Source organism: Ochotona curzoniae, unplaced genomic scaffold (genome assembly GCF_017591425.1).
Source record: "Ochotona curzoniae isolate NIBS_2020 unplaced genomic scaffold, NIBS_Ocur_1.0 contig_1014, whole genome shotgun sequence".
In the NCBI taxonomy this organism is placed as follows: domain Eukaryota; kingdom Metazoa; phylum Chordata; class Mammalia; order Lagomorpha; family Ochotonidae; genus Ochotona; species Ochotona curzoniae.
The window spans coordinates 37693546-37715519 of NW_024464920.1; the positions used below are offsets into that span (position 1 = coordinate 37693546).

General features: G+C 37.0%; 2 protein-coding genes across 3 annotated transcripts; both read right to left on the bottom strand.

The window, feature by feature from the left end:
* Window positions 1-3014: 3014 nt before the first annotated feature.
* LOC121161505 (olfactory receptor 6C2-like) lies at window positions 3015-6011 on the bottom strand. Its single transcript, XM_040987932.1, has 2 exons — window positions 5117-6011; window positions 3015-3070 (listed from the first exon to the last, which is right to left on the bottom strand). The coding sequence occupies exons 1-2, from the start codon at window positions 6009-6011 to the stop codon at window positions 3015-3017; spliced, it is 951 nt and encodes a 316-aa protein (XP_040843866.1).
* Window positions 6012-12358: 6347 nt separating this feature from the next.
* On the bottom strand, window positions 12359-16791 carry LOC121163214 (olfactory receptor 6C2-like). 2 transcript variants are annotated; one of them, XM_040990592.1, is made up of 2 exons: window positions 15894-16791; window positions 12359-12363 (listed from the first exon to the last, which is right to left on the bottom strand). In XM_040990592.1, exons 1-2 carry the CDS (start codon window positions 16789-16791, stop codon window positions 12359-12361), a joined length of 903 nt encoding a protein of 300 aa, XP_040846526.1. The 2 variants fall into 2 exon arrangements, with proteins under 2 accessions (XP_040846526.1, XP_040846516.1); XM_040990582.1 differs by lacking the exon at window positions 12359-12363 and having other exon boundaries at window positions 15841-16791.
* Between the last annotated feature and the right edge of the window lie 5183 nt (window positions 16792-21974).

The following is a 21974-nucleotide window of genomic DNA, read 5'->3' on the forward strand; positions in this document are numbered from 1 at the left end:
TGCCTTGTGCTAGGTCGGAAATGACTGTACCTGCAGAGAAGTATCCAGAGAAGCTGGCTTTAGAACCAGAGCGGAAGGACCCTCAAGTAGCCCACATGTACTTCATCTTTTACAACACAGCTGTGTCTCGTGTTCGAGTGTCCTACAGGACATATCTAACAGGCCTTCAGTTTTTCATTCTCAGATTAGAAACCATATTTTAAAATATGTCAAATAAAAACAATTGAAAACATAAATCATATATCTTGATTGCAATTTATCAACAATGTTGCTTTGACCTATATAGGTTTTGCTTGTTCTTGGAAGAAATTGACAGATATGACGCTTTCTCTGTTCTCATTTGCTTTCTTTTCCCTACCACAGCAAAATATTTGGTTTCCGAAACCAGGAAGAATCAGTGGATTAGGATGTAATGGTGGCCATTATAGGTTGTTATGATGAATTTTAACAGTAGAACATTCATAAACTGTTAGATTTTTAGAGAAATGTGTAAATTTCAGATTGAGAATAAACATTTTTGGTTTTCCTTCTTTTCGATTGCTCAAATAACAGCTTGATACTTACTCATTTGAATAATTATCGTGGGAGAACCTATTATTTCCAGAGTCTGAGGTCAGAGACTGGAGATCCAACTCTAAGTATTAAGTAGTTCCCTGAAAAGGAGCGTCCAGGTTACCACTGCATTCTGTGATATGGTAACGCAAAAACAGTTGAGCATGTGCCTGGATTTGGGAAGTAGCTACTTTGTGAGAGTTGCTTGACGATTGCTCTTAGTTTCTCTGGTAGGTGCTGGGATTTTTCCTTGTTCACTCAGTTCCCTTATTCTCCTTACTTCGGTCGGCAATGTCAGCTCTGGGTTAGTGAGGCACATTGTTTATGGCTTACAGACCTGATTTTGAAACAGGGAAAACTTCCCCATCCTTGGTTCCTGGGAAGCAGAGTTCAATTGAGAGATGGGATCTTGCTGTGTACTTGCTAGGAGAAAATCCCTGTTGGTTTGAATGGAATATAGAGAACATTCATTTTTGCACTCCTGATTTTCCTCCCTTCTTTCCTCTCCCCCTGTTTTCCTCCACTTTATGCCCTCCTTCCTTCTCTTCCGTTGTAGAGTACATAGTGTTTATACCAGCCTTCAGCTTTCTTATTCTAATTCTCCCTGACCAATAACATCCTTAGGTTTTACTCCTTTCTTATCTTACATGAACTCCTATTCTACACACGTTTGGAAAGACTAGTGAACACAATCATGTTGACACGTGAATGATCACAATGAATATTAACAGGCAGCCGTTGATCTCTTAACTTAAGTAATGTTATTCATTCATGCTGTAATTTTAAGAGCTGCAACAGTGATGAAGTATCAGTTCTTTTTTGCTTCATAGATTCTCTACTTGGTGAGTTTCAAAATATATTTGAGACAATTCACCCTATCTATTTTTGGAACAAACCTCACTTAGTTTTCATTTGGAACAGAAGTTGCCCATGGTCTGAATAGTTTAGATTCAAGAAGGGTCTGAATGCTGAGACTCCCAAGAAAGACTCGAAAAGATTCTTAAAGGCAGATAAAGTGAAAGGCCCTGTAGGGTAATCTGTAACACGCAGACTTGATTTCTATGACACTAGCACATGTTATTGGATGGATATGTCCTTTCTACAACTTTTTCTATCACCCTAGAAATAGTCTCTTCCATGGGTAGGTAAAGGATTAAGTAATCATCACAAGAAAAATCTGGTTTCACATTCTTTTGGAATAGGAACTTACCAGAAATATTCGTCACACTTCATTTTCAGAAGTATCACTGTTAGCCAATTGAATTCCAGACTTAAAGCCTGATTGTATTCATCTTCTGCCTGTGTTTAGGCAATATGACAGAATGCATCATAATAATTACATACTTACTTTTGTAACAGCTCTTCTTTATTCTTTATTTTTGTAGCAGTTCTTGAGAAGAGCAAACTTCGAGGAGCACTAAGATGGTGAGGCACTTTGCCCATTTGTCCTTCCTCACTCTAGTATTCCACTTAGGTCAGTCCCCAACTTCACCTCCAAGGAATTCACACATGTGCACACACAGACACAAACACATTCATGCATTCATATACACAGTGTGATAATGGACAGCCTGACAAGGGACAATTCTGGCTTAACGTTTCATTGTTTTTGGTAAGAGGCCAGAGCCACTTGCCTCTTCCTTCACTAAATGTGAAACTCAAGGCATCTGATGGTCTCCTATTTATGTTATTCAGTGGAAGAAAAGAGTGGTGTAGAGAAAAAGAAAAATTTCTTCCTATATTGTCAGAGGAGCTCATACGAACTTCCTGGCTAGAGAGGCAAGCTCCCTGGCACTTTCTATAACAATAACAATAGTTTTATATTCCTACTATGCAGAGAACCTCTGAGCCACAAAGAGTCCTTGGTGGCCAAGTTTCAGAAGTGTGACTAACTAATGAGTCAGTGAAAAGCTAATCAACAAATTTGAAAACACATGTAGCAATGGGGCTAACATCCTCAGAGACCTTCAGAGTCTGACATCAAATGGATTCTGCTTGATTTCTTTGTTGAATCTCTGTGTTTCTTCCAGGGTTAGACACTGTGCGTGGCAGTTATATATCACATAATATTTACATCCAGCATAAATTTCATGTAAAGTAAAAAATAGTTTTCCTAATCTTACAGTGGAAGAACATGAAGAGCAGAGGAATGACCCATGAGAATACCTCACAGCAGTGGAATGGGTTTTGAATGGAAGTGACTTGAAGTAGAGATCCTGCTGCTTCAGCATGCTACGCAATCTCCTTGCCTCAATATTTAGAAGGCTTACCAGCATTTGAATTCCAAAATCAATGTCCTTATTGTGCTACCCATCTGTGTTTTCATCACTCCCCTTTGTACTTGAATTTTTTGTTTTCAGAAAAGCAATGAAACTGGGTTTGGTATTTGAAGCAACAGAGAGTGGTACATCCCAAGTACTGAATAAAAAATCATTTGTCCCCAGGGTGTGTTTTATGCTTTGCTATGACTTACTGGTACTCAGTAAACGCACAAAGAGCTTTCTCTTGACTATTTCTGCTATGGTTTCCGGACACTCTTACTCATGCTGCTTATTGTGAATGGTGATTCTAGATCTCTAAGTTCAATATCTATACTTCAAAGATGCCATGTATTCAGTCCCATAGATTTGGCAAATTCAGACTGAGTTTTCAGCAAACTCTATGACCCATGGAATGTCTGACTGATGTTAAGAGGGAGTAAACAGGATGGAAGCAGTAACCTTTACATCTTAGAGCCATGACAGCAAGAACAATGCACAATTCTATTGTCTGACTGACTAACAGTCCCATTGGTTCGGAGCATAGGCATGTAGTGTACACCCTTTTCCAATAACCAATTCTGTTGGCCATTGCTAGGCATCCTTCTTTGATTTCTAATGTGATGAGTAAACACAAATTTGTTTTGCTTGAACCTAACTCAATGGCGAGGACCTTAACCACTGCGCCACCGTGCCGGGCCCTCTCTCTCACTTTTTAAAAAATATTTACATTACATTTCATTTTATGACATAATTTCATAGGCTCTGGGGTTCCCCCAACCCCTCCCTGTACTCTCCCCCATGGTGGATTACTCCACCTTATTGCAGTATTACAGTTCAAATCTAGTCATGATCCTTTCATTGCAAGCATGTACCATGCATAGAGTCCAGCATCTTATTGTCTAGATAAATTCAACAGTTTCTTGTGGAGACATCGCTGGTCTGAAAGCAGAGTTGGCAGAATATCATCCTGTCCAATGAAAAGCTGCAACATAACATCAACAGCACTTTACAACATTATGGAGTTAATTGACATAATATTGAGTGATCGATATGTTAGAAAATGCAAGTTCTTAACCACATCCTGTGACTACTTCATTGACATTTCAATTTTAGTTTATATATACAACTGGCTGCTATACACCTTAAAATGGCTCTAGGGTACTATTCAGCTGTCTATTTTCATTTTAGTATTTAGCAGTTTATAGTGTTGAAGCATAATTTTTACTGACCTTGGTGAATTTTGGGATAGTCTAAACTGGGTTATAACTCTAACAAGGCATATTGGAGTGCCCTCGTAGGCCGAGAACTCTGAGGTCATCCGTTCCCTATCGGATCTCCCACATGGGATGGAAGAAGCCCAGATCCTTCGTCACAGGATCTAATGTCATTGGAACAACAGCTGGAATTGAGTTGATCTGAAGCTAGGAACCAGGAGCTTCTTCCAGGTCTCTCACATGGGCACAGCGTCCCAAGGCTTTGGGCTGTCTTTTATTGCTTTCTCAGGCCGCAAGCAGAGAGCTGGATGGGAAGTGGAACAGCTGGAACACAAACCAGTGCCCAAATGGGATTCTGGCACCTGAATGGGAGGATTAGTTAATTGAGCCATTCTGCTGGGCCCACTTCTCATTCTTTTAAAATGGGTTTTCATCACGTTCATTTAGGAATGTGTGTAAGGTTCAGCTTTACAGATGTGAATTTTGCATTATCTGTATTATTGTTTGGATTAGTTGTTGTTTTGGCTACCTTTCATTCAAATTTTGTTTCATGATTCTTACTAGTGGCAGTGATTTGTTTTTGCATCTTACCCATATTGTTCTGTGATATATGTCCCATGAAAGCAAGATTATCAGTGGTTTTGTTTGTGTTTAGTTGTAATATTGATCATAACTTAATGGAGAGATAGTTTATGAAGCTATGAACAGAAGTTGATAACAAGTACTATTAATTTTTAATTACAAATCTAATATTTTATTAATATAGCTTGCCTTTTTGATTTTAAATTTTGTTTAGTTTATAAACTTTTTGTAAGACAAATCATGATGCACTATTTTGTTCCTCATAGAAAGTAATGTAGTATTAGCAAAATAAGTGTATTTAAGGTAGTAAAAACAAGTGACTTTACTAAGAGAATTTATGGATGCAAGGAAATTTTGAGAAATTTAATTTGAATGGAATTTAGAGTAACAAGGAATGAATAACCAGGATTCCAAGGGAGGTTCATACAGAATGCCGGCATCGCAAATGTCGGCTCAGTCTGTTGTGCTGTAACTGAAGCCATAATACAATTCTTTTGAGTGAGTCACTGAGGGCCTGCTTCACCTGCTGGTTCCTCAGTGTGTAGATGAAGGGGTTCAGCATAGGAGCGATGGAAGTAATGAGCATGATCACACCCTTGTTAATGGCCACGGACTCCTTTGCAGATGGCTTGATATAGATGAAGATGCAGCTGCCGTAGGTGATGGACACCACAATCATGTGGGAGGAGCAGGTGGAAAAGGCTTTTTTCTTTTGCTGGGCTGAGGGGTATCTTGTAATAGTTCTGATTATATATATGTAGGAGAGGACAACACAAAGCAGGGTTGTGATGAAGGTCAGCACAGCGCATCCTATCACCATCTGCTCAATCAACCACGTGTCGGAGCATGATATCTTGAGGAAGGGCGACACATCACAGAGAAAACTGTCAATGACATTAGAGTCACAGAATTCCAGGCTCTGGCTCAAGCTAAATGGAGGTAGTATAATTAAGAAGCCAGCCATCCAACAGCAGAGCATGAGACTTCTACAGGCTCTGCCGCTCATGATGGTCATGTAATGCAAGGGTTTGCAGATGGCGACGTAGCGGTCATAGGACATGGTGGCCAAGAGGAAAAATTCAGTAACTCCAAACAGATCAGTAAAAAAGGCTTGAATGGCACAGGCACAATATGTAATAGTCCTGTCACCTGTTGATAGATTATACAAATATCTAGGAACACAAGCTGATGTGAATAATATTTCTAAGAAGGAAAAATTCTGTAGGAAAAAATACATTGGTGTTTTTAGGCGAGAATCTATTAATGTAAGTGAAAGAATAGCCATGTTTCCAGTTATACTCAGTAAGTAGGCGAAAAACAAAAAAATTAAAAGCAGACTCTGAAGTTGTGGATCATCTGTTAGTCCCAGGAGAATGAATGTTGTTATTGTGTGATTTTTCATCATTGAATTCAGATTTCTATCATGTCTTCATGAAACACTCAGATTTTTTTAGAATATAGGGATGTAAATGTTCTATAGTGATAAACAATGCAAAGTAAAATAATGAAATTGATTGGTTCACATGAAGTGTTTTCTTTGATAGTTAATATTGTCAAGATACTTTAAGTCTTATTTTTAAGCTTTCTTTTTTGTATTTTTGAAGAGATATTTGTTATATAGCAATAACATATATTTTATATCTCCATTGTATTTTCCAAATTTATTTTAATTTTTGTCTATATTCTATATTGGTTTCCATTGACTAGATAATTCAGTTTTAAGATTTTCTTACATTCAAATACATCTTGCTCTGATTTGAGATCAAAGTCTTTTTTTTCAAGGTTTATTTATTTTTATTGGAAAGGCAAATTTACAGAGAGAAAGAGAGATAGAGAGAAAGATCTTCCGTCCACTGGTTTACTTCCAAACTGGCCACAACAGCCGAAGCTGAGCTGGTCCAAAGCCAGGAGCCAAGAGCTTCTTCTGGGTCTCCCATGTGGGTGCTGGGTCCTAGGATTTGGACTGTCCTAGACTGCTTTAGCAGGCCACAAGCAGGGAGCTAGATGGCAAGTGGAACAGCCTGGACACGACCAGTACCCATATGGGATCCTGGCGTGTGTAAGATGAGGACTTTAACCACTAAGCTACTACGCTGGCCAGAGACTGGAGTCTTAACATTTACTCATAGTTCCATATTTTTACTCTTGGCTTGCTACTTGGTAAAATATAATCATATAACAAATAATTTGTCATAGAGGTTCTCTAATATACATAATCAATTATAATTTTATGTCCAATTCCTATAATAAAATAATGATTACTTTTTCTATGTAAAATGCATACATATAAGCATCAAGTCATGTGCTTTTGAATAGAATCTATGTGATCATTTCTGTCTGTATATTTTCTGAAATTATTACATATAGATAATATGCCTCACATAAAGTTGATCTCATGAAATGTATGTTCTATTATTCCAATTTTTCTCTCTAGTAAAGCAGATGGATTACAGTATTTGAACACAAATGATACATTGGATGGGATGTAATTTCTTCATAGCACGTGCTGGGACCAGTTTCCCTCCAATCCTTTTCTCTTTTTCATTTAGTCATTCTTTACCAATCCTTGGATTTCACTTGAGAGCAATTTTTTGATCTTCAGTCAGTAGTCTCTCTTTTGGAAAATTCTTTGAAATCTAGTAGCTGTATTGAATCCATCTACCCAACCTGAAACTGCCTTGTATGCCCCAATTGTCAGTCATTATTGATTTCTGTCTTGCAGTTGCCCTGGAGAAACAAAAGTCTGTTGATCAGAAATTGATATTTTAAAACAACAGGAATCACAAATGTAAGTAACCGTACCCATTGTACATGTCAATGGCTAACAAATGGTTATAGATTGAATGCTCACATTATTTTTATCAGACACATGTAAAGCTATCTTCTCTACTGCTTGTACTTCCTGATACTGATGTATCATTGGTTTTTCTTAAGGCCTTCTGTGTTCATGGCTGTTTATTTTGCATTTTATGTTTATTTATGGTGTTTTGCTTGCGGTAAGCTATTTACTACTGAATGAAACCATACCACACAAATCCTACCATGTCTGCTAATGTCTTACCAAAGAAATAAGTTTTTTTCTTGCTTGCTCTATACATTGCGTAAATGAGTTGTTGAATCCCACTTTCTTTCTGAAGATAATATAGAATATAATAAATAAATGAGAACTAAATAGGATATAAATAATAGATAACAAAATTATAAGTCAGCTTTGCAATACTCAGTTTGGGCCCATATCTCCTTAATGATGTTTTCCTCAGTTACTGCAAATGAATCACAAAATCCACAAATGAAATGTTTCTGATCAGTTTGCTATTTTTATTACATATGTAAATGAAATTGGATTTTTCCGGGAGACTCCAATACAAAAGTAGTGAGACTGGAGCCCAATGCACTGGCTGAAACAGTCCTTTCTTAGTAGTGTGGGGACAGGGTCAGCCCCAATCATGTGTATACATTCTCACTTCATGCCACTCAGAGAAGTGCCTTAGTCAGGATCTTGGTTTTCCTGAGAGCTGGAGCTCTGAAAGATGGTAGGGTCACATGGGAGCCACTGCAAGGGATCCCATTAAGAGCAGTGACACCCCAACTCAGGAACCTGCCTACCTCCATGGCATCCCATTTTCTTCAGCTTAGGGACACCAAATGCTTCTCAGTGGTAGGAAACTCATTCCTATAAACTTTGGAAAAGATTAGGAGGTAATTATTTCATTGTAATTTTAAATGCTATCATCTCATGAGAAAACCATCTGTTTTTATACAGTGAATGTCAAATTTGACAAAATAATTGGCTCTGAAGCGTTGACTAGCTGCTATCTTTTTATTCGATTTTTTCAAATACCTAACCTTGGCACTGTAAGTATAAGTTTCTAAAAATCTATTCGCTGATAATCTTGAATATTTTATATCCTGAATCAGTGTGACTAGAGTTTGAGACATAATTTTGCTAATGGATGGAAAAGTTTTTTCTATGTGGCATCAATTAGATTTAAATTGAATAGGTTCCTTCGTTTAGTTTAAAAGTTTCCTTCCTTTTGACATATGCAGACTCCAATCAAACCCCTAGAGAATGAAGTCACCGTCATGGAGAAAGGAGACTTTTCCAGGGCTTTCTGGGGAGCTCCATGACATGTCCAAGAATTGCACGGACACTGGGACTAGGAGCAGATCAAATAAAATAAACTGGATGACTAGCAGCTCATCGTGTCTGCTGTCAAGCCCTGTTCTCTAGCTCAGACAAGTTCAGTAAAAACACACTGGCCACTCTGAATAGCAACCTTTGTGCAAAAATATCTGTCTACTTTCACAATATAGAAAATTTCTCTTGTACAAAACACAGATAAAGTTTGAGAAAATTATTGAAACTGAACTGTAACTGATATTTCTGGTTTCCTTATAGTTCATGTGAGTTTAAAATTTTTTGAGATTATATAAATCCTGAATGAATTATTTATGTATAGTTATGATTGTGCATATAAATATACATTGCTTTCACTTTAAATGGAGTGTGAGTTTATATCAGAGAAGAATCAGGCCACAGACTAGATAACAATCATTTCTTAATATCATGGCTACTTTGCTTATTCAGTTACTGCTTTCTTTTTTATTTATTTTTTATTGTGGAAGTATTTTATTTCATTTTAATTTTTTTTTCATTTTTTTCTTTATTTTTGACAATAGTTAACTAGGGCAAAAAGGTTCAAGGGCTACAGGAAAGTGGGTAAGACTATTATTCCCACATTGTTTTTTACCTGCATCTGAGGTAAAGGGGGAGATAAAGGGAGAAGCCCCACCCAACCAAGAATTTCTGCTTTCTACAAAATGTACAATCCACGTATACATTTAGTTTTGTATTGTAAATAGTTGCAACATCACTGATTTCGATCATTGTAGACCAAATCAACTTCTCTGAAGAAAGGCAGAGCTGTTTCTCAAAAAGAAATATGTTTTTTTTATCATAAAGAAATGTTAAATGTGGGCGTGGGAGTTTGATGTCGTGATTCTGCAGCTGCTTTGGATGTCAGCGTCTTAGATGGGAAAGTGACTGGCTTCAAATGCCAGCTCTGCTTCCATCTCTAGCTTCCTCTGAAGGCTTACTTGGGGATCCTTCTCACTTCTGTGGGAGACCAGGAAGGAGTTCCAGGCTCTAAGCTTGACTTGGGTCAGCCCCAGCTAATGTGAGCATGTGGGGAATGAATCAGCCTTTCAAAAAGTAAAACAAATAATAAGCTTACAAAATGCACCTTTAAAAAAAAACCCTAAATGCTAAATGTCAGAAGATATTTGCATATATATATTTTAACTTGATTGGTTATTACAGTAACTGGACACTACAGAATGTGTACTTGCATTGAAACATCACATAGTACCCCGAAAATTTGTAAAAAAAAATAGGTAAAAATCACAAAAATGGTACTTAATGTTTCTGTGAGTCAACATACCTCGCACTGGATCTTTGAGAAGCATTCTTGTGCAGCGTATCAGGAAGGTGGATTCCTTCTGAAAATTCCTGATTGAATTTGATCACTCTGCCTCATTGATTGTCACGCCATCTATTACCCTCAGAAAGATCTCGGATCCCCAATATTTTCATCTATGACATATGGCCTAGGCTTGCTCATCAAGGGCTCTACCCATTCTAAACTGTTCTAAGTTTGAAAGTAATACAGTATTCAAAGCTTTTGAGATGCCAGGAACTCTCTCTGGCTTAATTAGTTCATATTCTGATTCCTAAGGAAAGGGTAAGTTTTTGCTTAAATAGATAAATGCTTATTTCACTTGCCAAAGCAGAATTGGTAGGAATTTATAAAAGAGACCTTGGTGGCCAATTTTAAAAATCACTAATGAATCTTCTGTGTAATGAACTTGGCAGAAATCCCAAAAAGCGTAGCAGGAAAGGGAGGTTACCAGAAAGCAGTCCATACAAGCCAACAGCATTAAAAATCAGCTGCTAGGGGTGTGCACTGGGGCCTGCTGGGCTAAGCCACAGCGTGGGATGCTTGCATAGTCCACAAGGGGTTGCCTGCTTTGGAGTCCCCGAGGGTCAGCTTCCTATCCAGCTTCTTGCTAATGTACCTGATATACAGCCCATGGATTGAGTAGTTGAATATCTGCTACACATGTGAGACATGAATGAAATTTCTTCCTGGCTCCATTTGTGGTCTGGCTGAACTCTTGCTATTGAAAGCATTTGGGAGACTGAATCAACCAGCAGCAGAAAGGGTCTCTGTCTCAGCCGTCTTGCCTGTTAAAGAAATAAACACTGAAAAAAATATCAGATGATAAAGTGTGTGTGTGTCTTTTTATTTGCTCCTCATCTCAGCTGGCTATAAGAAGGTTGGAGTAGGACCCAGGGTGGTAACCTAGTGGCTAATATTCTTGGCTTGTGCATGCCAGGATCCCATATAGCCATTAGTTCGTGCCCTGGGTGCTCCAATTTCCTTCTAGCTCCCTGCTTGTGGCCTGAAAAAGCAGTTGAGGACAGCCCAAAGCCTTGGGACCCTGCACCCATGTAGGAGACCCAGAAGAAGCTCCCAGCTCCTGACTTCAGATCAGCTCCAGCTCAGCTCCAGCCAGAAGATCTTTGTCTCTCCTTCTCTCTGTAAATCTGACTTTCCAATAAAAATAAATAGGCTTTACAAGAAAAAAAACCAAAAACCCAAGTAAGACTGGAGTACAGTGTTCCTCCTGATTACATGTTAAATTAAAATAAAAAATACATGATTAAGCACTAAGCTAGTGATATTTATCCAAGCTATTTTTCAGTAACTTAGCTTTTTTGCTGTATCTCATCCTTCCACAAATAGTTTTGCAAATTTTAAGCTAATTCCTAGGTTTAGAATATCAGAAGTAAAGTGGTTTCTATTATCAGAAATGTTAGCTTTTACGTTGTTATCCAAATTCTCCCCAAATGGCCATACTGCTTTCTATATATAATTTTAGTTTGAGTGCTTTTGTGTTAATATTAAATTTAGCAAGTATTACTATTATTTTTAAGCCAACAAACATTTCTATTCTCATATTTGAAAACATTTTTTCTGTCATTTTAATTGGGCCTCAAGTTTGTTTACATTATTTAAAAATTATAGTAAATCCTATTGCCCCTTTAGAGATACTAAGTTGTTTGCCTATGCTTTTGCTATTTTATAATTTATAAAATGATTTTTAAGTGTTACGTCGTATTTTCCACATTCATTTGCCTCTTCAGAAAAGTGTTTGTTTCTATTCATGTTGACTGCAGGCATGCCATCTGCCCTGGTAGTGAGGCTGCCTGGACTTGGGGTAGTTGAGCTTTCTGAGAGGAATTACTTGACACTGTTACAATAATTGTTTGATTTGAAGAGGAAGGGAAACAGTGAAGAAGGGAATGAATGGGAGGAGGGAGAGAGGGAAGGAGTGAAAAAGGGGAAGAGAGAGAGAGAGAGATCTTTGATTTGCCTGTTCAAGCCCCAATGATGAAAGTGTGAACCCTCGAGTCCTATCTAGGTCCCTGGTAAGGAGGGTAGGGGTGTCCAAGCACTGGGGCCATCATTCTTTGCTTTCCCAGGAGCATTAGCAGGAAGATGGAAGGGATCTGAGCTGGGATATGGGGTATAAGCATCACAAGAAATTGCTTAACTGGCTGAGACAACACAGATCCTGAGCATTATATTATAAATGCATCTTTTTTTTTTAAAAGTTTATTTTTATTGGAAAAGAGGATATACAGAGAGGAGGATAGACAGAGAGGAAGATCTTCCATCTGACAGTTCACTCTCCAAGTGACAGCACCGGCTGGTGCTGAGCCAATCCGAAGCCAGGAGCCAAGCCGGGAGCTCTTCCGGGTCTCTCACACGGGTGCAGGGTCCCAAGGCTTTGGGACGTCCTCGACTGCTTTCCCAGGTCACAAGCAGGGAGCTGGATGGGAAGTGGGACCGTTGGGATAGAACTGGCGACCATATGGGATTCTGGTGCGTGCAAGGCAAGTACTTTAACCATTATGCTATCGCGCCAGGCCTGTGAATGCGTCTTTTTGAGAGTGATGCCCTATCTACATATAACTCTTAGCATTATCTGTATTTCCTGTTATGCATTTCTTGCCTTTATGTTGAATTTAATATTAGTGTAGGCATATAAGGGATGTGAAAATTTTAAGTGCACAACTTAGTGAACTTTGTCATAAAATTTATGTAATCATAAGGAAGAAGAAAGTTGTTTTAAAATAGAAACATGGATTTTCTTAAAAGAATGGACAGTGTCACAAATGGTAAGTGTGTGGGCAATCATCTAAATATTTCTGCATTGTTAAGAAAGATGATTGCTTAAACTGACAATAATAATAATACCAAAAACATGTAACAACCATGGAACAAATGCTAGGATAGTTGAACTTTCACAATGCCATCCTACGTGGGCAGTACAATGATGTCTCAGTTAGACTGTGGCAAACTGAAAATGTATATTCTAAGTCCCGAAGCAGCAACTCAAATAAAAACACAAGATGGGTGGCCCATCCAAGGTGCTATGGCAAGGAGAATAACGTTTGAAGCTCTCAAATCTACGAACATGCTGTCTAACCCGGAAAAGGGCATAGAACATGCATACAGGTGGAATTAAATAGAGAAAAAAATTGTGGATTATCCAGACAGTTCTAATATCATAAAGGAGTACATAAGGATAAAGGTTGAAGAGAATCAGAGGAAGTTTAGACCATGTGACACCAAGAAATGCGCTGTTGCTGGAGGTGAATGGAGTCGTTTGGACAAGCACTGAGGATGTACTGGGCAAGCCATAGGAGTCCAGGAAGGAGTGTTTCCCTCAGGTCATACAGAAGGAAGCCTGGAGGCTTTGCTTGATTTTTTTTTTTTAAGATTTATTTTTATTTTCTTACTGGGAATGCAAACATACGGAGAGAAGGCAAGACATAGAAAGAGCTTCCACCCACTGGTTCATTCTCCAGCTAGCTGCAATGGCTTGAGCTAAGCTGATCTGAAGCCAGGAGCCAGGAGCTTCTTCTAGATCTCCACACAGGGGCAGGGTCCCGAGGCTTTGGGCTATCTATGACTGCTTTCCCACGCCTCAAGCAGGGAACTGAGCAGTTAGGATATGAACTGGTGCCCACATTGGAACCTTGGCAGATGCAAGGTGAGGATTTAGCTATTAGGCTATTGTGCTGGGCCCTTTGCCTTGATTTCAACCCCATGAGACTTAACTCCATGGTGGCATTCTTATCTAAAGAAAGATTAGGTGATACTTCTCTGGTTTTATTAAAAATTATTTTTTTTTTTCATTTTACAGGGCCCCATGTGATGGCTCAATGGCTGGATCCTTGCCTTGCAAGTGCCCAGATCCCATATGAGTATTGGTTTGTGCCCAGCTGCTCTACTCTCATCCAGCTTGTGGCCTGGGAGGCCAGTGAAGGATGACTTGGGGCCTTTAAGCCCTGCGTCCACTTTGGAGACCTAGAGGAAGCTCCTGGCTTCAGAACAGTTCAGTTCTGGCCAGTGTCGCCCCTTGGGGAGTTAATCATTGCATGGAAGATCTTTTTCTCTGACTCTCCAAATATTAATTCAAAACTAAGTTGAATCCTAAATATTAGCAATAAAAAAAGAGCTTGAAATTAAAACAAACATGTAATGACATTCAAAATATGAAACACAGTTTTGAACCTGACAAAAGATAGTGTAGGTCTCTATTCTGAAAACAAGAAATTTTCGCTGAGAGAAATTAAGAAGATGGTAAAAATTGGAAAGAAATGTTGTATCCCCAAATAGGGAATAATTGCATCAGCTTTCACTTCTATTCAAATTGATCCACAGATTGATTGCCATAAAAAAAAATCTAGTGTGTTTTAATTGTGGTGGAACACTTATCTGCCAGTGAAAACAAGATCCAGTAGCCAGAACAAATTTGAGAAAGGAGAAAATAAATGGAAAAGTAACAATGCCTCATTTTAGGCATTTATTATTTATTGCATGACCATGGTAATCAAGACAGTGGTTTGGCAGAAAGAGTAAAAATTGGCAGGATAATGGAAAAACAAGGTGTAAGGGAATTCATCGGTGATAGGATGGTCTAGTGAACAAATGGCTCAGGCCATCCGCCCATTTCCCAGGTGCAGTAGCAGGGAGCTGGAGAGCAAGTGGAGTGGCCAGGATTCAAACCTGCATCCACATGGGATACTGGCATAGTAGGAGGTGGTTTAATCGGCTGCATTCCAAGGCCGAACTCAAATTGGCTTTTAAATTGGGATTTCTTTTTAAATTGTTTAACATGTATATTGATACTTTGGTTTACTTGATTTCTAGTGAAATTAGAAATTTACTGATTCACTTAGCTACATTTAAAATTATTTTCTATTTTAGCAATTAAATATAATCTTTATTCTTAATAACTAAATTGTTCAACTGCACCTAACGTTTTGGCATCAGACTTACAAATGCACATCTTATTAGATATCACCCTTTTACTCACTTTCATGTTATATATTCTGAATCTTTTAATTATAATATCTTAGCTATTTCACAAGTTCACATATATTTTATGTGTATGAGCAAAGCTCAGGATCCTAAATGTCAAACTCTACTTTTAATTGGACAGATATTTTTCTCTTTATTTCATAAATATATCACTTGAAAATGGCACTTAAATTTTAGAAATTTATATGTATACATACTTCAAAAAGTTTGTGGAAAAATGGAATTACACAGTAAGTTGTTTTGTTTGAAAAATGAACTAGCCTTTTAATTCATTTCTTTTAACTAACTGTAGTATCTTTATAGGAATTTTTAGTGAAGCTAAATAAGTTAAGGGATATAATTTTTTTGTCCTTGTCTTGAATTCTGTTTGCCCAGAGGACACTTTAAATTCTCTGATTTAATCATTCATACTGTTCAGTAAAATTCAGATTGGAAGAGATAGCAATCACTCTAAATTATTTTAAGTTCAAGCAAATTTAAGATAGGCTATTTTCTTGTTGAATTTGTACCATTTTGCTTGATTTTCAGTTTTTGTTGCTACATTAGAAGTGAAATTAAGGTGACACTTGCTAGAAAAATACTATTACATTTTCTTATTAGGAACTTACCTTGAAAGTAGTTTGCATGATATTAAGAGAATAAACTTCAGTAGTGAAAAATATTTCTTCCAAGTGTAATAAATGTTTAAGAATGTTGAACTGAGTAGAGACTAGATCAGAAAGAGACAAATAGAATTGAAGCTCAATGGTTTATGCTTAGCTTGATATTTTACCACTAGACTTGAATCTTTTTCTTTGAGAATGATGCAATTTTTTTGAAGGAGACACTGAATGCTTGCCTCACTTGTTGGTTTCTCAGAGTGTAAATGAATGGGTTCAACATGGGAGCAATGGATGTCATCAACACCGCCACACCCTTGTTGATGGCCACAGACTTCTTTGCTGAAGGTTTGACGTAGATGAAGATACAGCTTCCATATGTGATGGAGACCACAATCATGTGGGAGGAGCAGGTGGAAAAGGCCCTTTTCCTTTGCTGGGCAGAAGGGAACTTCAGAATGGTCTTGATGATGTGTATGTAGGACCAAACCACACACACTAGAGTCAGAATGAAGGTCAGCACGGCACAGACGATCACCAGCTGTTCTATGAGCCATGTGTCAGAGCACGAGATCTTCAAGATAGGAGAGGCATCACAGAAAAAATAATCAATTATGTCTGAGTCACAGAATTTCAAGTTGAGGAACAGGGTGAGTGGTGGAAATATGATCAACAAACCAGCCACCCAACAGCCAAGGACCAGGCTCCTGCACACTCTGCTGCTCATGATGGTCACATAGTGCAGGGGCTTGCAGATGGCCACATAGCGATCATAGGACATAATGGCCAGGAGGAAAAATTCCGTTACTCCAAAGATGTCTGTGAAGAACACTTGAATGACACAAGCACTATAAGTGATTGACCTGTCACCTGTTGCAATGTTGTACAAATACCTGGGAATGCAAGCAGATGTGAATGAAATTTCTAATAAGGCAAAATTTTGTAGGAAGAAGTACATGGGTGTTTGGAGGTGGGAGTCCAAAAAGGTGAGTGATATGATGGTCAGATTCCCTGTTATACTCAACATGTAAGTGAGGAACAGAAACACAAACACTGGAATCTGAAGTTGAGGGTCATCGGTCAGTCCCAACAGGATGAAGGTTGTTATGGTGTGGTTTCTCATCATTGGTGACTTAATCTTATACAATCTTATTTATTTTACATAATCAAATGAATGAATGAATTATAGTCAACTGATTAAAGTTTCTGCTATTTTTCTTGGGTAAGGAGTATCAAGGTCAAGTAGCAATAAACAGTGACAACAAGCTAAATTCATATATTGTATTTCCTCTATGCAGTAATTGATTATGACCAGTTCTTTGGTTGGCTGGCTACCACATTGCTGAATGTATTCTTAATGATTGGTAAAATTGCTCATTATCCAAATTTCCTTGTTTGTTTTTCATTTATAATCAACACTCAACACAAAAATGATCCTAATTTGACATTTGTTTCACAGCGTCTCACAATTTAAAAAGCTTTTGTTCTTTCTAGGACTGCTTCTCTTTCAAAGTGACTATGAAATTGTAATCATTTTTGTGACTTAAAATATTTGTACTAAGCACAGGTTTATGTTGTTTTTTTTCTCACATAGTCGGCTCACTCCATGGACAGTCCTGTTTCTCTGCTGGTATGCAGTTTAAATTCAACGTCCCCTGGGACATACCACACAGAGAGTATTTTAGTATGTAACTTATCTGGTACATGTGAAGAAATCTTCAGTCCAAGGATATATAGCTGAAAAACAAACCAAAAAAAAATATGTCTCTTAGCTTTCAGTCTCTTATGTAGGTTTGTGTACTGCTGCTCATCTTGGGGTTTTGGAGAAGGGTGTTTGGTTTTGCCTTTTTTTGTTGTTGTTGTTGTTGGTTAGCATTTGGAACAGGATTCGTGTTAGTTAATGTTCATATCATGAAATTTCTGTGCTTGTATAATTATCTTCTAAACTAAATGAACTGGCAACTGTCTTCTCTCCACTTATGTGTTCACTCTAATGTATACAAATATTGTGTCTTTGTTAATGGAGATATTTGAGTCAAACCAGACACCAACAAATTTACACTCCTCAATACCTAACTTTTATATGCTATTCATCTTAAAATATATTATAAACATTTTACATCTTGTAAGTGTACTTGTATCCTTTCATTTCAACTCACTATATTTGTACCTGCCAATTTTAAATGTCTCCTTATTTTTGTAATTGCTATTTCAAAATTTTACTTACATTAAAATTAAGAATATTACAAATTTTAAACCAATTTCCAGCGTGCTTTATTTCTTTGCTTCATAATTGTGATAATGTCTACGGTCAGCATGTTGTAATAAGCTAACAGTAATTCTTAGAAATTTAAAGAAAAAGGATCTGTTTATTTCAAACTGTGCAATTACCAACACAACATATACAAAATTTACATTTCCTTCAGTTTCTTATAATTATGGTATGGTATCCATATGAAAAATCTTAAGATATAGCTATGGTATTAAGTGAACTAATACTAAAAATGCTATGTTATTATGCAATGGTATTAAGTAAGTTAATATTGCTATTTGACCTAAGTTTTGTTTTGATCTTTCCTCACACAATTACATCCTGGAATAGTTATCTGCTCAGTTCACATTTAAGACCTTCATCCTTGTCTTCTGCAATTGAAAATTTTCTTCCCCTAGATTTTCTGCTTCTGCTCCTATGTAGACATTTTTATATTTTAAATGAAAATTAATAAATTTGTGATTTGTACTAACAGTTATTCTGTAGTTTTTCCATGCTGTCTTACTGTATTTTATTGCCACTTGTTCAGTTAAAATGTTCACTTTCTTCAGAAATCTGGAATGGTCACCTGATCATTATAACAGCTGATAGTCTAATCTAGTAAGTCATTGGGAAGGAGTGATGATTTTTTTTTTCGAAATTCTGAAACAATCTCAGGGAAAATAGGAAAACACTGTAATTACTAAAATGGCTATTTTAATTGAAAAAAACCCCCAGCATCCAAAGAAATACAACTGAGAAATATTGGTGGAATTTTACGTAATCACTAAAATAAGTACATCTCATTTTGTTAACTCACAGTAAAATTTTCAGAGAACATCTTCATTTAGAGCTACCAAAAGTGAGCGTACACGAAATAGCCATAGTACTTTCTCTTCTGGCACTGCGTAATAGCTTCAGATGATGCTTTATTTGCAAGAGTCCTAAAGGCTGATGTGAAACCTTCCCAGCCATTTGTGATCCCCTACTCAACCTGACCAGTGCACTCCCAGGCCCAGAGCTCCTGAGTGTTTTTCCTCAAGAATTGTGGTCTTGTTTTTGTCTAGGAAATACTTTCCTCCTTACCTGGCTCAAAATACATTGTTTGAAACGTTGTTGCCTTTTGGTTTCAAGACATGTACATCATAGTCTCTGGATAGTCTGAGCCACGTGGACACCGTGAAGATTCAAATTTGATTTACTTGCTAAATTTGAAACTAAATAGTAAACAACTGAGTCCTTCGTGACACGCTAATGAGTCTTTTCAAACTTGAGCCAAATCCTGGAAAAAGCTTAAGGAGGGGCAGTGTCCTGGGGGAGACGAAGATGCAACCTTAATGACAGGTACACAAAAGGTCAAGAGATAATTGCAAAAAGGCAAGGTGATCAAACCCAAGCCCTTCTTGCATTTTCTCACTTTCATGTACACAGGTTGAAAAACACATTATGCCATCTTCTACTTTTGTCCAAAATCACTAAAAACATAATAAAAATGGGAAAATATTGGACGACACAAAGCAAGAGATTTTGTTTTGCATTTTAAAGAAATACATTCATACTTACAGGAATGTTTTAAAATAGATTTCTATTATTTAATTTGGTGTTTTTTCACCTAATTGATAAACCATTTTTTATGATTTTCAGAAATCATAGAAGATACAGTGATACATAAAACATCTGTTGAACAGTTGTTTGTATTTTAAACCACTCTTGATTTTTAATAAACGTAAAATGAGCACTGTTACATAAAAGTAACTGTTATATTGAATTCTGTGATTGTATCATCACACATATTAAACTTCTAAGGATTTTCTTTACAGCTAGCAGTTAGTTACTAAGAAAGTATGTTTGTACATGTTACTAGATAGAGAAATTGAAAATGAAAATGTATTCCTACTCTGAGGGTTTCATAGTAAATTTCCAAAGTACCCCTCAAACAGATTGCAGTAAATTATACTTAAAGATTTACTCTTAATTTAATGCTTGTAGCTGTATTTAATGACCACATATTATCTGAAAAATTTTCCATCAAATTTCCATTACTTTGAATTGTGTGTTTATCCTATTTTGATTTAGAGAAATTCATTCTATGTCCCATGAAACTTAAAAACTTTTTAACAGGTTGTAGATGTTCATGTTAATTTCTGTGTCCTTATATTTAATTGTTACAACAATTATATCTACCTATCTACCTTTTAATAACAAATATGCTATTTATGATAATTTTGTATCTTTTGTCTTATATACAAAGGGAAATTTATCTATTACAACATTTTATTTTTATAGTGATTATTATCCAAACACTTTAACACAAATACTTCAGATTTTATATAAATTCTAAATAATTACAGTCAAAGGAAAATATCCACAATGTAAATTAGAATATATTTTTTCTTCCCCACATCCACACCAGCAGGTGCTGTAAAAATCACATGTTCTCTTTGCTATAAGGCAACCTTCATACAAAATACAGGATCAATAGCCACACAGGTAAACATGTATATAAGTATATTCACCTAGGGGAACTGTGTAATGGAAATTTGCATACCAAGAAGTGAAGATACAGTGCAGCATCCCAAATAAAAGAAGGGACAATAGGATGCTGGACTTTCTATCATTGTCTATACCTACAATGTCATGAACACTTAAATAGCAGAATGATGTACTTGGGACTGTTGCTGGAAGACTCCACTATTGTAACAGTACAGTGGAAGACAGAGGCAGGTAGGGTGAATGGGAATGTGGAAGGATGAATTCCTGAGCCTATGGAACTGAGGAGGAAAAGAGACAGGGCCATGCCTGTGTTTAATGCAGAACTTTTCATAATAGCCAGGAGGTGTGAAAAATCACAAGTGTTTATCCACTGATGAATAGGTAAAGAAAATGTAGTTTATACATATGAATGAATATTACTGGAAAGTAAGAGATGGAATTAAGCCATGTGCAACAATGTGGATGGAGCTGCAGGAGACTGTGTAAGAGAAATAAACCAAGCACACAATGACAAATATTACATAATCTCACTCATGTTGAGTTTAGATGATGCCATGGAAGTTGACAAGCTAAGTATTGGTATGAGAAGCTTGAGAAAGAAGATTGATTTACAGTGGTAGGTTATAGCTAGACAGGATTAGGTCTAGGGCCTGGCACAATGGTAAGAGTATAACAGGAGAGTTTCACAGTGTGACTCACTCGCAAAGTTCCTGCTTCAAAGGCCAAGACAAGACAAAAACACAACAAAAAAGCCAATAAACCAGGGACACGCTTATCTTAAACAACTTAAATCAAACAAAAGTAATTTTAAGATGAAATCTAAATAAGAGGTAGCTTTGAAAATGTATTAGATCAAAGAATCAGATACGTATAAATGTACATAATAATATTTCCTACAAATTGCCTGTAAATCTAGGCCTGTGATGGTTTTTGGGTAGCTGTGTGACAGTTTTAAAAAGAGATAAAGATGGCAGTGAGGAGTTTTAGTACCTTTCTCAGAGGACGAGCCAACAGTTAGGTTGAATTAAGAAAATGATGCTTACTACTAGTTTTGTAAGCAAAACTGAGCCATTCACGCAAACATTAAACTTTTAGAAATGATGCTCCAATTGAAACTCATAAATTAGCAGCTGTACACAGGCAGTGTGTGGAAATTATATTTGACATTTCCAATTTGATTTTGAAATTCATGATAATGAATTTATGAAAAGCATGTTCTGTATTTCAGGCCAAAAGCTGAAGAAACATATATTGCTTTCCGGCAGTGTATCCACGGATCTAAGATTTCTTGACATGTTGCAAGTAAATTGAACAGTAAAACATGCTCTGTGTAGGGTATCCCTGTGGACACTGAGTGCAAGTTACAGACCAGTATGGATGAAGGATAATCAGCAGGATCAGTCTCAGATAAGTTTGATTTTTGTATATAGTGAGATCTAGTATCGTTTTGCCACATATATAATCCAGTTTTGCTAGCATAATTTGTTGAAGTGATTTTTCTTATTCCATTTCATAGTCTGAGCACTTTTGTCAAAAATCAGTTGCTTTGTGCATGCAGATTAATT

Bases quoted from the DNA above. Each gene is read 5' to 3' on its own strand.
- LOC121163214 (XM_040990582.1), bottom strand. From the start codon at position 16,791: ATGATGAGAAACCACACCATAACAACCTTCATCCTGTTGGGACTGACC.
- LOC121161505 (XM_040987932.1), bottom strand. From the start codon at position 6,011: ATGAAAAATCACACAATAACAACATTCATTCTCCTGGGACTAACAGAT. The intron at 3,071-5,116 runs GTGACTCACTCA...CGGAAACCATAG, and splicing joins GCAGGTGAAGCAGGCCCTCA to CAGAAATAGTCAAGAGAAAG.